The 14711-nt window shown below is 34.9% G+C and overlaps 1 protein-coding gene across 3 annotated transcripts in view; it reads right to left on the bottom strand.

The window, feature by feature from the left end:
• The window catches only part of UHRF2 (ubiquitin like with PHD and ring finger domains 2), a 79201-nt gene that overhangs the window by 2182 nt on the left and 62308 nt on the right, over nucleotides 1-14711 (bottom strand). Inside the window, exons 9-15 of one of the 3 annotated variants that reach the window (XM_027635037.1) lie at nucleotides 13244-13348; nucleotides 5588-5694; nucleotides 3379-3541; nucleotides 2731-2868; nucleotides 1827-1950; nucleotides 1260-1423; nucleotides 435-533 (exon numbers count right to left, since the gene is read on the bottom strand). In XM_027635037.1, coding sequence (XP_027490838.1) covers nucleotides 435-533; nucleotides 1260-1423; nucleotides 1827-1950; nucleotides 2731-2868; nucleotides 3379-3541; nucleotides 5588-5694; nucleotides 13244-13348 — 900 coding nt within the window. Of the gene's footprint in view, nucleotides 1-434; nucleotides 534-1259; nucleotides 1424-1543; nucleotides 1634-1826; nucleotides 1951-2730; nucleotides 2869-3378; nucleotides 3542-5587; nucleotides 5695-13243; nucleotides 13349-14711 lie in introns of those variants that run through there. The other 2 variants (XM_027635038.1, XM_027635040.1) reach the window with 2 other exon arrangements.

Below are 14711 nucleotides of genomic sequence, written 5' to 3'. Positions count from 1 at the left end.
AGATAACTTTCTCTGAATAAATCCAAATAATTTTCCTGTATTTACCCTGCATCCTTTCAGAACTTTTAGTAAGAGAGTTATACAATTATAAAATCTGCTTTTATTCCTTAACTATGTAAAATTAAATTATTGATGCTGTGCCAACATCTAACCACTGGGCCAAACCAATTCCTAGTGTACTCCACTGATCACAAAAGCATGACAGTAATGGTAAACCTCACTCATTATGTCTATCAGGAACTATGCAAAACAGACGTCCATTCTTTATTACAAAGAATAAAGTCTACATAGCAAACAGTGACTGGAAACTTGTTGCATGTTTTTGCTCAGAATGTTAGGCAATTATTACTGTTTTTCTAAAAAGCATATGGCTTTGGTGACTGGTGTTTCAGAGCCAAGAAAACAGCCCAGAGCAAGGCAGAGTTTATTCTTACTTTACAGACGTTGTGGAGGCACTCTGTTGTCACCGGCTGGTAAACCAGCTCCTGGCAGCAGACACACATAAAGGATTGTTCCAGTTTCTTCAGAAAATTCTAATGTAGGGCAAAGGAATAAAAGAGACAAACTCCATTACAGTTCTCGTAAATGCCACTTCTTACATAAAGGTGATGAACTTCCAGAAGTTCTTAAATCCTTTATAAGCACAGCTTTCTGAAAGTAATCAGGAATCAGGTCTTCAATGGCTTAATTTCCCTGCTTTTTTAAAAATGGAAGAATCATATAGAATGGTTGGGGTTGGAAGGGACCTTAAACAACACCTACTCCAACCCCTCCACTAGACAAGGTTGCTCAGGGTACCACCCAGCCTGGCCTTGAAAATGTCCAGGGATGGAGGACCCACAACTTCTCTGGGCAACCGGTCATAAAATTTTCTGCCTAAACAAAAAGTAGTGACTAGAACCATCTTTCTTCACGTCTCATTTCTGACATCAGCATAACATAAAAATACATTTATCATTTCAGAGAAAACATGCTTTCTTCAAAAATGAAAAGAAATAAAAAGCTACTTTTAACTTCAGAATGTTTTTTGAGCAAGAAAAGATCTCTATTATGCAGGCATAAACTGATAAATAGCAAATGGCACAAGTGAGGCTTATTTTCTTGAAACGTAAGCCTCAGTAATGATAAGGTTTCGCTAAATACAGTCTGTATTTAGCAAAAGTTCAACAAGCAAATTACATTTTAAGAGGGACTGAAGGTTCCTCCCAGTAGTATAAATAAAAGGCAAACATTAGAAATTATGCATGCAACAAACATACTGGTCCTTCTTTAAGAGAAGCAAGTACTTCATCCCACAGTTTCTGGTTCATACAGTCTTCTCTGATCAGCCATTGTTGCTCTTGGGTCAGCTGGAAAGCTTCTCCTTTCCCTCCATCTCCCATCCTCATGGCTTTGGGTGTATTTGCAGGTTCCTCTATACCTGCTTAAGATGATGACCATGAGATGCAGTAACAAGAGAATGTTAGTCTGAACTAATAAAAGGGGAAGACAAAACTGTTCTAGAAGGAAACATGGATTAACATGGATTACATTCATGAAATGCGGCAAGCAAATTCCTACTCCAGCTCATACTGTTCAGCATTGTTTGGACTGCAGCACAGTGGCACAGAAGAATGTTCATTTTTCTACAGAGCTTAAGAGAAAAAAACACAGTAAGAGTAGTAAAAAGGATAAGACTCCTACACTACTACTTAATTACAGAGCGTGTGCTTATCAATTTACATTAGAATTCCAAACAACTTCACACTTCCACAAAGACTTCATGGTTTAGTAGTAACAACACGACAGACTTTGCTGATGAATGCTAAAAAAGTACAAAGAAATACCATCATCAATTGTCCTTTTCTGGTTTCCATTACTTTGGCTGGTTGGTTCCTGTTTCACTGTTTGCTTTTTAACCTTATCTTTCTTCTCCTTACTAGCCATGGCTTCCAAATAACCTTCTGGATACTAAAATTAAAAAGCAGAGATTAAAAACAAAAACTACTGGCATACAGGAATAATCAAATACCAAAAATAATAATTTCTAGAAGACTTTAAAGCCCTGTGACTATATAGTGAAATAATTACCAAATAATTTTAAAAACCTATATGTTGGAGAGAACATTTAAATTAGTATCTATCATAAAGAAAGCGTAATCAAGTCAAAGAATCTAATCCAGACTCAACTGCATTAAGCAGAACCCTATCTATGTCCTTACAACTATACAAATCAGTTAGGCAAACTTGAAGATGATGGCATGCTGCAAGATATGCCACTGCCTTGCTGAAAATAGATGTTAATTCTTTCCATCTTTCATTGATTCTGCAATGCCCTAATCTTCTATTTCTGTGCCTAAAATATACTATGTACACAAACTTCTAAGTCAAATGAAGAGAAAAATACATGAAGATGCACAGGTTTTTTAGTTCCCTCGGACAGACTCTAGTCACTTTTCGAAATTAGTTCCATCCTAAGGATCCCAAAATTGGATTCAAATTCTGATTTTCCAATTCACATATGCAAAAGCAATTTACTGTTAAGGCAGAAAGTTTTATCTGCAATTCCTTGTACTGTGTCACTACTACAGGATTCTTTCACTCTGCAGATAATCTGTAATGGGTTTTAGAATTAAAACTTGCCACTGTGAAGTACAAGAAAAAAAATGGGGCTTTAATTTAGCTGATTTCTACTTTTGGAATTTGTTTATTGGAACTAAGAATAAAAACTCTGTGAGTCCTGATACAAACCTGTACACTCAGGCCCAGTTTCTTTGACCGTTCCATTCCCTCTGAAGTCCAAGGTGCAGGTTCAACATCATCTCTCCTCAGAAGATAGCGCCAAACTAAAAATCCACACTTTCCAATTTCTGGCCAATATTTCACCACCTAAAGAACAATATAAAATTACTGCCATTATTTTATCAACAAGCAAGACATATGCATATTGTCATACTTTAATTGTTAAAGAAGAAATGAGAAGACTGATTTGCATATTGCTATTATACACCAGTTCTTCCCTCAGGTAGGAAATTTGATAAATGCAATGCTCTTAAAAGGCAACTCTTTTATTTCAGACACTAAGAAGTCATTAAACACACAAAAGGCTGGGATACAGTCAGAAGGAGTGAGGAAATAATGAAATAGTCTGATTTCCAGGGAATAATATAAAGTAGCTTACATATTCAACGTCGTATATCCTATTACGGATTATGTTCTATTATCACTGCCCTGAATAATTTCATTTTGGTTCTGTGCAGAATAAGACAGAGCTAAAAAGCTATAGTGAAGAAAAAAGAACTATTTTTTTTAAGTAATAATGAAAAATTTGCATTCTAACGCATAAGAGACTATTTAAAACAGCTGAAGAAGAATTTTATGTGGTAGAAATCAGAATACCTTGTAAATGCCATCATATCTGTTGCCTTCCTCTGGGGCATATTTGCTGATTCGCCGTCCTTTTGAACTGCGCACTACTCTGACTGGCTTACCAGCTCTCCAGTTCTTTGACTCTGCTCCATTTTTGTCATCCAGTGGGGCATCACAGTTAAGGGCCAATGCCCTAGAAAGACATTTAAAATCTTCATAAACTAGACTGCAGCACACAACAGAGTTGTGAGAGTGAGTGTAATTAAGTCATATGCATTTCCCTTGTCTAATTATGCTTTATTAAGCAGTATAGAACTTTGCAGAGTACTCTTTAACAACTGCAGAACTGATGGGAGCAATGAGATCCCAGCTACAATGCATTGGTGAGAAAAAAGGATGGGAACTCAAAATATTTTAGTGTCAAGCTTCAGATGAAAACTCATCTGAAATTGCTAAATTAAACAAACCAATCCTTTTAGACTTAACATTCTTCACTTTCAAAAATAATCCCTTCCTAAACAGCATTGAGGAAATTAAAATTTTAACAAAAGGCAAACTGCCTCTGCTGCTATTCCCCATCAACAGATATTAAAGCTTCTTAAGTGTACATGAAAGTAAGGAATATGATGAAAAACACTGTAGAGAAAAAAGTACAGAGTAAGCATTCAAAAAAGCTCTAAGTACCACAAATCTCTCACATAATACATACAATGCCTCAGAGTAGGACTTAGAATCACAGTAGCCAATTCAAGGACAAGCAAACTCCTTTATCCATGAAGACCCTTTTCTGGAAACCTGGAGCAAGACTGTATGAATACCTATTAGACCAAGCTGCCACAGTGAACAGTATTGCTATTACCACAGGCTGATTCAAAGGGACTGAAAACCCTTCAGAACCAGCCTCAACCCAAATGATGGACCTCAGAACAGAAGAAATAATATGGTTTATAAGCAAACATGGTACAAGTATAGAACCCACACTGCAGAGAAAAGTAAGAGACAAGCACACTACTCCAACATTAAAAATGTTTCTCCTATAAAAACAAAACTTAAAAAAGGAAAAATATCTGGACAAGCAAAACCAATACTGGTTCAACTATATGGAATCATTATAGTTTTCAGTATCAAAGTGCTTGAAAACTTGTATCAAAATCAGTAAATGAGACTTGTTATAATCCACATGCACTAATACCTGCAAAGCTAAGCAGCAAGTTTTGACAGTGGATTTCTCATTTGTTAAGAGCACAGAAATGCTAACACTGAGTCCAGTTTTCTGAAACAAATTTGCTCTATTCACTATATATGCCTATAAACCAATTGCTTAAACCTATTTCCATCTTCCTTCCCTCCTTGTTCCTTGTTCACATCATGTCCCCTGTCTCACTCCCTCCATCCCTCCTTTCCTCCCTCCCTCCCCTCCCTTCCTTTCTCAGCAGCCAAGTCAGGCTTTTTCTCTCTCTCCTCTAAGCACCATTGAAAGCTTGAAAGAATCCCTCTTCAGCCTGCTTGAGAGCAGCAGAACATATCTAAAAGCAGATCTGGTAAAGAAAAGGTCTCAGTGACTCTCAACATCCTACAGGTGTTCAGAGGTCAGTTGTATAATAGATTATGCTCCTAGAAATAGAAAAGGATGAAGAACTCTTTGTTCAGGCAGGCTTTTAGAGGATGGAAAAACACTTCAAGCAGATGTCTAATTCATCTTTTGGATATGTATTTTCTTTTTCAAGCACCTGTTTTTGATAAAGCAACACTCTAATTCCTTGCTTTTCATAGAAAAATATGATGGAGGAAAAGGCTAGCAAAATACAAAAGATTTCTTTTATCACGGGAAAATGAACATGCTTTCTTCCTTCTTAAATTTATAATTGATTTACTCACCGGAGAAGAAACTTTAAAAAAAGAGACACCCAGACTAGAAAACTTCTGCTCAAGAGTTTTGACAAATTTCTCATTAAATTAAAACAGAATCCTCTAAAGGTGACTGTAGCACAATTTCAGCCAAGAGACATGACTACAAGCTGCAGCAGCAATATAGCAATTTCACTGAGGTGCCATGTTTCCTTAAATCAACAAAACATAATGCTTGATAAAATGCCTCTTAGTAGCAAGAGGCACCACTGTTTACAAATGCAGCATGTACAGGCATGAATAAATATAGCAAAATGTTAGTTTTAAGTTAAAGCACTACAACCCAGCTCTTTGTTTTGGAATATTTTTAAATTTTATCTTCAAAACTTACCTATTCATGTGGGTTAATGTCTGATCAAATGAATGTTCTCCAATCCTTTTATTGCCAGATAGATCTCTCCCTCCACTCCCAGTGTAAGTGAATTCATCTCCTCGATCCTGTGCAAGAATATTATCCTTCGGTTTAACACTCTAAAGTAAAGTAACTCAATTTAAAAAAAAAAATGCAACTTCATTTGTTCTATCTAACTATAATCCAAGATATGAAAAAATTTGTTTTCAATTTCAGTTTCACTGTCCTAAAGCAGCTGCGCCAGCACAAAGCTAATGGTCTAGATGTAACCTATTCACCAAAAAATTCCTACAAAAAAACCCCTCGCCTTTTTCATTTTTTAAAAAGCTATTTTAGAAAAAAAATTCTGAGGAAGGGAACATATTCTAGCAAGTGGTTACTTGCTCTAGAGCTTTCCATGAGTTAACAAGATATCGTGTTTGTAAAATACATAATAAATACCTTGGACAGTTCACCTCAATCTCTTCAGCTTGTGCCAGGGGCTAAGTGATGATAAGTACATACAGCATCACCTTACAAGGCAGGTGCTTTCATGAAACAGTAATGCCAGGCAGAGTCTAAACTAATTTAGATTTGTATTTTGTAAGCTGATGTAATTCTGTAGTATAGTTCCTACGTAGAACTTACATGAAATTAAAGGTAGGTTGATAAAATCTTTTACCATGAACTGTAAAAAGTCAAAATCTAAATACACATAAGCAAAGCCAGTATTCCTACTTTCTGTAAGAAATCTGTCAGAGAAACTCTTATTACTCCTGGTAAATTCATATATTTCTAGAAATATATATATATACACACACTATATATATATTTAATGTTATTTCTTTGGAGATGTATATTTTGTACAAAGCATGTAGCAATTGTAGAAGATAAACACTTAATATGAAAGTAATGTTCATATGAATTTTTATAGCAAAAATCTGAATATGTATGCAGTAGTAAAATTCAGTCAATTTCTTACCACTATTAAAAGTCCGACACTATTTAGGATTCAGTGCAAGATTGTTACAGATATTTTATGGTTGACAACAGCAGAAAAAGAGAAAATTAGAAAGTGAAATGTTGGTTGAACAAGGCCACAGATAAATTATAGAAATTTTGTTCATTTTATTCTGTGTAGGAAAAAACCTAAAACAAATTCAGCTGCAATTATCTGCACGTAATAAAAAGCAAGTTCTACGAAGTTAAAAAGTATACTCTAAATCTAACAAAGACATGTATAAACTCTGGTATATCCCTTCTTAGAGTAGTCTACTCATTCTGCTAAATAAGTCTCTAAAAAATCACTGAAATAGGGATGATATCGTATGAGGACAATATATGAAACAACTTCAAAAGACCAACAAGGCAGGAAATGTTTACTAAGAAAGGACGTAAAATAAATTGCATAAAATAAAGTATCACAGAACTGGAATTAATCACAGAGTATGCTTAATTTTTCAGTGACTTTTAAGGTAAACACAATGCACAGATCACAGAAAGATGACCATGATAATAATATCAACAAGAATGGCTATGCTCGATGTATCACTCCCACTCAAACAAATTGCATTTTGACAATGAATAAGAAGCTTGTGACAAGTTCAGAAAAACAGAGAATGTATCTTGGAGGTCATGAATCCAGAATGACTTGAGTTTCATAACAAAGAAAGAAATGGTGTTGCAGAGAGAAGACTTTTAAGGCAGTTTTTTGATGTACAAAGAGAAATAAATTGAAACTGGAAGGTGACTTTTTCCCTCTTCGTAGAATACAATTTTGAAACATAGAATTTTGCAATATATATATAAGAATGTAAAAAAAATACAGGAACAACAGAAATACTTCATATGCAAGCAAGACAGAGAAAATTATTTACAAGACAGGACAAGTTCTTGACAAACTGTTTTGTTTATCAACAATCAGGTTGTTGATAAAATCTTCATGAGAAGAAAGTACTGAATAGACTTATTTTTAGGCATAACAGACAAACATAAGTCAAGGACAAACCGCTATAGATTTAAGTCAAAAAAACTCAAGCAAGAATGCATAAATGCAACAGTGTTCATTATTACCTATTGGCACACATTTCTATGGAAAACGGGTTAAATGTAAATGGCCTAAAAACAACACACTTCCAACATCTTCAGAAAAACACTGAGTGGTTCTCTGGGTGGTACTCTAACCACAGGCAAACGGAAAACATAGGGCTTGAAGAGATAGTATGGATAGAAGGCCTATGCATTCATGCTCAGCTCTTGAACATATTCCACACTTCATACTTTACATTTGCTTCTCTTTAATTATCTAAGTGCTCTGTGTATAAGTAAACAACTGGAAATCCAGGGCAAGGTAGAGGGAGGATAAATGGAACAATGATGGAGCATAAATGTTACAGGTCAAATTACAAGAAGATGACATCTTTTAACATCCTCCAGCATAAGATAGAGTCACTTCTGATTTATTTTCCAGAAGAACAACACTCCCTTATTTCCCAACAGATATACTAAAAAACCCAAAAAGGATTGCAGAAAACAAAGACACAGTTCCTAGAATTGGAGAAAAATGACAAGAGACTGTGGCGCTGATCTAGTTTGGATGAAGGGAAATGTGGAGGAGATTTGAACCTCTGATATAAGAGCAACTCTTAAGCAGAGAGGAAGAAAACTCCTAAGCGTCTGTAGAGAATGGAAATCAAAAATAGCAAGAGTAAGTGATGCACAGACCCAGTGTTCATTGAGTAGAATAAATGTGGATATGAATGCAGCCCAAGACAAGCAGAAGTGAAATAGGGACACTGGTAGTCTGGAGACATAATAGGAGACCTACAGATCCTACTTCCATGAGGCTTAAAATGTTTTACTTTGAAAATAAGAGTATGATAGGAATATTCACAGCTTATTATGTGGGATCTTTTGAGAGTAATGACTCATTAAAACAATTTCTCAATAGCTTTGAGTTCTGAATCTATCTACAGACAACAGAGGATCTTCCTACCACCTACAACAATGTTCAACTAAGAGCCTCTGTATGAGATGCGTAAAGCTATTTTTTTCACAAGAGGATCAGAAAGCAGATCTGAAGGCAATGGTCCAACAGTTAAAGAAAACATATGGCAAAAGGAATTACTGATGTCTGTATGTTCTTTGTTAACAAACAAAATAGCCTATCAAAACAGTCTTCCCTTCCCTTCTTCCTACCTTCTCCCTATTTTCTTACCTTGAAATACATAATTGTGCCATTTCTCTTCTGCTTTCTACAGTTTAATTCCACTTTCTTGCACCAAAACTGTCTTTCAGCAGCTAGTAAGAACTTTGTTATCCTATTTTCTCTTAATATCTTCTGTATATCTCTTTTTCTTATGCTATGTCCATAAAGTTATTTCTTAACTGTCCTGTTTGTAAAGTCTGATCACATTATAGAGCAAATGAACTTCAGCCACAGTAGCATTGACCTGGTATCTCATACTGAGGTGAGTGAGTGGAATATGAGCCTGAAGCTCTTAATACTATAAGCCAGTCAGCCTCAGACAGACAGCATAAACAGTCAGTTTTATTATATCATCCTCCACTATCCAATTTTGTTATACAATCAGTTGCAAGTTTAACAAAGAAAGTAAGATTTTGAATCCCACTGAATTGTATGACCACATTATTTTTATGGGTTGCTTTTATGCAACAGCTGACATGGGCATTCACAATTTCAAGTTACTAGAATATCATCTATCTCAAGATAGTTCTCAATTATTTTCTCTTTCCATTAACACCTCTGTTATTACACTCAGATTTCAAAGTTTTGTCTTAACAGATACTGCAAAACCACATTTATCACAATAAGCTATAACAAACACAAACAGACTTTCGAGATAAGCTTCAACATTTAGTCTGAATGAAAAAAAAAAGTCCTACTGGATTTTTTGATAGAAGAAACCTCCAAATATCATCACTTCATTAACCCCTCAATTCCTCCGTTTCACCTCAGTAAAATGCGACAAAGAAAAGCTAACAGTTTGCTTAATATGACACAGCAAAATAAAAAAGCACTAAGCCTTTTTAAATGAAGTTATTAAATCCAAGTCAAATATTAACTATCACACAACTACATTTGAAGCATTTTCCTTCCTAGTAATAGGGATATCTGACACTGAATTATGTCACCATTCATCTCCAATAAAGTTTCACAAGTCTGTATGCATGTAAGCGCTGACAGAATTGGTCTAGCTGTTCATTGTTTGATTTAATTTTGATAATTTCAAGGTGCCAATTGAAAAGACTATACATTTCATTTATAAATCAACAAAAACCCCTTGCATTAAGTTCAAAGTCTGAATATATCATAATCGGTCTTTCCGAGTCTTCCCTACAACCACCTCTAAGAGCAAGAATGTGGAAGCATCATGGCACATTCCACCACAAGGAAAACATTTGACCATTTTACTGTTTGTCAATATACATGTCTGAACCATAACAAAGACAGCTTCAAAGCAGGAAACAGCAGGAGGTGGCTAACTGGTAATGAAAGTAGGGCAACGTTTTAAAAAATGGAAGTACTAGATAACTACTGTAAGTGAATCACTTTCTGAGGTCTTACTCATTTTCATGTTCGGTGTCAAAATGGTGGACTACCAGACCTTTAAGCCAATCATTTATATGTAAAATTCAGGCTACTCTGTCTGAATTAATTATTTTTTGCTCCATTCAGAATCTGTTCTGACTTCAAACCAAGTTCACCAAAGATACAATAGACAGAAAGCCTCTTCAGGTTAAAGATACTTTTCTGTAGTGGGAGATTACTTAGGACATAAAACAGTTCTTAGAGAAACATGTTTTAATTACAATTATCTTTGACTTTTGGTTGGAGATCACAAATTGACTGTTTTTCTGAGGGTAAAAAATCCTGTAATCTGTATGACTAATTTAATTAGTCTACTCTAGTCCTAGTTAAAGCAAGGCATGGAAAAGCTAAAAGACATGCACTTTCTATTTGACATTCATTTCATGAAGTGGTTTGTGAGTGCTATGTTCCAGGTACTGGATGGGTTTGGTATAAAATATCAATGGACCTATACCATGAGTGTATTGCCTGGGGTCTCTTTTGAGTCATTAGAGTCATTCTCTTTTGTACTCTCAGAATCTTTTATAAGAAGATGCAAATGATCACAGCAAGTATTATTCTCCAAGAGATTCTGAATCTCAGTCCAGAGATTTCTCATATGATCCTATATGCAACACACTTTAAGAAGAAATAATCTTTTTTTGGATTAAACTAAGCACATCACACAATTCATTGACCATCTTTACAACACTACCTCAACCCAGCAGCAACATGAACCTTGACACTTTTGAAAATAAAGAGCAGTTTTAACCCTGATACATAAAAAAAAGACACAAGAGAGCAAGTTTTCAATACAAAAGTTAAATTTCTTTATCTACCTGATTTGATGAGCTGACAAGTCAAAATACTTTCATCATGAACACTGTGATTGCACAATCACTGCTTATGTCCAGTATCTAGTTTTTAAATGATAGTCTGTTCTGAAATAATTCTTAAATTTTAAATTACTAAAAGACTTCTCAATTTCTTCAACTAGTGTTCCTATTACGGTTATTATCAAAGCAATACCAGGAGATCAGCAACATTAACATATTCAAGACTCTAAAGTTAACTACAGGTAAGCCAGGTAACTTGTCGCTAAAATTTAAGGTTAAACATTTTCAGGAGAGAGATTAATGTGCAAATATTTTATATGCATGTAATTTGGAATGAGGAATAGCTTCATGTGCAAAAAACTTTCACCCAATGCTCATTTTGTAAGCAATGCCCTTCTGAACCTCAAGGGCAGATCTTACCGAACTGGCAGAACTTGTTATTACTAAGCACTCCAGTACATCCAAATATTAAAAATATAGGTATATGTATATACATACTCCAAAATGTATTTATTTCTCAGTTTTGTAAAAAATTATACAGAAGTACTTTTGTAATTCAAGTAAGAGTCACCTCTCTGTTTTTGTGCTCATACAATAAGGTGAACAGATGTGAGCAGAGGTTTTAACCTGAATTTTTATTCCAAACTTTCATTTGTGAAATTAGATACAGTACTTAGGATACTTATTAGTACAGAATTTGATTTTTCTGTGGATATTCTTATACGAGTTTATTCTCAACATTTTCCAAAAAAACCCCAAGGAAAATGGAAGTAAACTAGAAAATAAAATCTAGTATATGAAATAAGAACAGAAGAAAAACTGATTTCAATAATGTACCTGGGGGGAAAATAATCCCTTGTATTCCTAATTTAGAAAATTGAAAAAAAGCTGACATTCACAGAAATTTTTAGGGATCTTCTGCAATATTTCTCCCCAACAATGCCTCTTCAAAATTATTTATGTCATCTAACATATGACAATATGTAGGTGTCCACAAAAACAAATGGTCACAACATCACTTTGGTGAACTGAAAAGACATCCAAAGGATCCAATAAATGGTAATTAAATATTTTGAATTGAATAATTACAGCAGCAGAAATAAGGAGATATCAGTATCATCGCCAAAAAGAATAAAAAATGAGCTTGCAGCATCCCAGCACTGCAGACACAATTACTGTGTTCTTAGGGTCCTAGAGCTTAGGTTGGGGTAGACACTGTATCCAAACACCAAGTACTTGTTTAAACAGAAACAGATTCTTTCACAGCAACACTCTGCAGCAGCAGCAGCTAGTAGGTGCTGTTGGCAAGGAATGTGTTATATTCTGTTGCTATTTCATTCATATGCTTTTTTTTTCTTCAGTGCCCTTTTCCTTACGACTAACAGTTATGTGTGTTTTAAAAAAAGATTGCTTACTGCATTATCCTTCACCTGATGCATGATTCAAAATTCCACCTCGTGGACCAGAACTGCAGGAAGGGATGCACATTGTGTAAACATTATTTAATTGCAGCAAACAGTAATCTATTCATAAATAAATGTTGGTCAACATCACAGGATGAAAATTGAAAGTAGTTACTCTTTTGTTTAGCAGCATAATTCCTTTCATTGCTCTACTTAGATGTTAACATCAAAGTAGAATTTTTTCCCAGTGCCTTTAAGGCTCATAGTACAAGATTCTGCGACTTTCTTAAGAAGTTATGAAAGTGCTCATCAGTAGGACCCAAGAACCTTCAGAACCTCATAGAATCAAATAACACATATCTTTTATTTTTGCTTCATTAAAATAAATTTATTACATATTTAGAAACATGACAAACCCAACGGAAGAGGCATGTCTTGATTGTAACAAAATCGTGACCAAAGCACAACATAAAACATATTATTTGCATATAATTGCAGAATTATATTTTAAATTATGCTGAATTCAGATTCTGCAAGTATACTGAAATGTAACTACCCTAAACAACATAAAATCCAGCCGTAACGGACACATTTTGCTTGAGTGTTAAATATGAGCATAAGCATTCTTGAAGAAAGCTTTGCTAAGGTATTTCTTTCCAGAACATTAAGAACTACTTCATTTGTTATCAGTAGTAGTTATTTTTTTCAGTCATATTTGCCTAACCATTAGTTTTAAGATAAACAACAAATATAACTCTATATTTACAAACATTGATACATTTGATGCATTATGAAGGCAAAACTCTTGCTTGCACAAATGACATACCACTTCATCTTCGAATCCTCCAGCTAGTACAAGTGAATAAGCTCCATCATTACTGCGTCCATGGATTCCACCAACATGAGGCCTGTGAACACCTGCTTCACTCACCTGGCAACAGAAAAAAGCCAGTTTCTAGCATTTTTTTAAACAACTAGCCACCTACAAACACTTTTAACAATCAACTTTCTGCTTAAAATATTGTACAGAGGAGTCTGTGTGAACAGGCAATGTAAGACTGCCATTAAAGTTGAGAATTCCACTTGTTTTCAAGAAGAAAAGCTAAAAGTAAGAACACCCGAAAAAAACAGGACAATGTAGGACAGTGGTGACACCAGAAGATGTAAAGGTACAATTTCTTCTTTGGAAAAAATCTCCATGGTTCTCTCCATAAGTAGTACCTAAGACTGTACTCACTGCTATTCTCTGCTTGCACAGTCATTTAGAACAATCCAAAACCAGAAGGAGGTCTGCCAATTTGGTAACATTTTACAATTTTTTACTAAGGAAGATCCCAGTGACCTGTGTAAAGCTCATTATGTCAGGGACCATGAAGGTAACACACTATAAACATGACTAGTGCAGAGGAATATTATTACACTGCCATTGCAGGAAATAGAAGAAGCCATTCCAACAACGTATGGATCATGGACTGGTTCTCCAACCAGGATAACTCTCTGGTAATGAATGTTCAAGTAATCTGCAACCTGACCACCTGAAAGCTGCAGCTGTACCATAAACTGGCAACATTATTAAAATCTGCTGGAACATGCCTCCCAAAAAATGTATTTAATAATTGTTTCAAACTGCTAAACTACATTTAAAAAAAACTCAGTATGTGATGTCAAAAATACTGTTGTTAGAATGAAGGTTCCCAGCATAAAACCAATTACAATACTTTTTCCTACCTTCATATCTTCTTTCAGACCTTGATTTTGCCTGTTTTTCTGATTCTGCCTCCCACACTCCTGAACTCCTTTTCCTAGCCTACACTTCCAAGAAAGTCTATGTTCTTCTCCTATGGTCTTGAAATTTCATAATACGATATAGCAAAAACCCAGCTGGTCAAAAATGCACTTTTTAACAACAGACTAGAGCTGTGCACAGTATGAAAACTATGCAAAGACACAATGATACTTCCTTGCAGAATTTCTCAGCATTCAGCTATTTGTGGCTCTGACTTCCTAAACTATTTAAAACTTTCGGATTCATAGTATCAAAGAGATAAAAGAGTTCACAGCAGTACGACTTGTCATATGAACTAGTTCTACTTTCAGTCACTTGAAATGGGCAGCTGACAAGTTTTTGATGACCACTTTACAAAATTTGACAGAAGTGTAATTTTTACAAAAATACAGAAGTGTATATATTGGTCCCACTTTTTTTATACTGCACATCATTTTGTAGTCATCTACACCTCCCAAAATTTTCAACATTTTCCAGATGAATCAAAACCATTTCATTCCTCTAATCA

This window comes from Corapipo altera, unplaced genomic scaffold (genome assembly GCF_003945725.1).
Source record: "Corapipo altera isolate COAL_440 unplaced genomic scaffold, ASM394572v1 61411, whole genome shotgun sequence".
Classification (NCBI taxonomy): Eukaryota; Metazoa; Chordata; class Aves; order Passeriformes; family Pipridae; genus Corapipo; species Corapipo altera.
The sequence above is the reverse complement of the archived record's forward strand: the minus strand, read 5'-3'. Positions and strand labels throughout refer to the sequence as shown.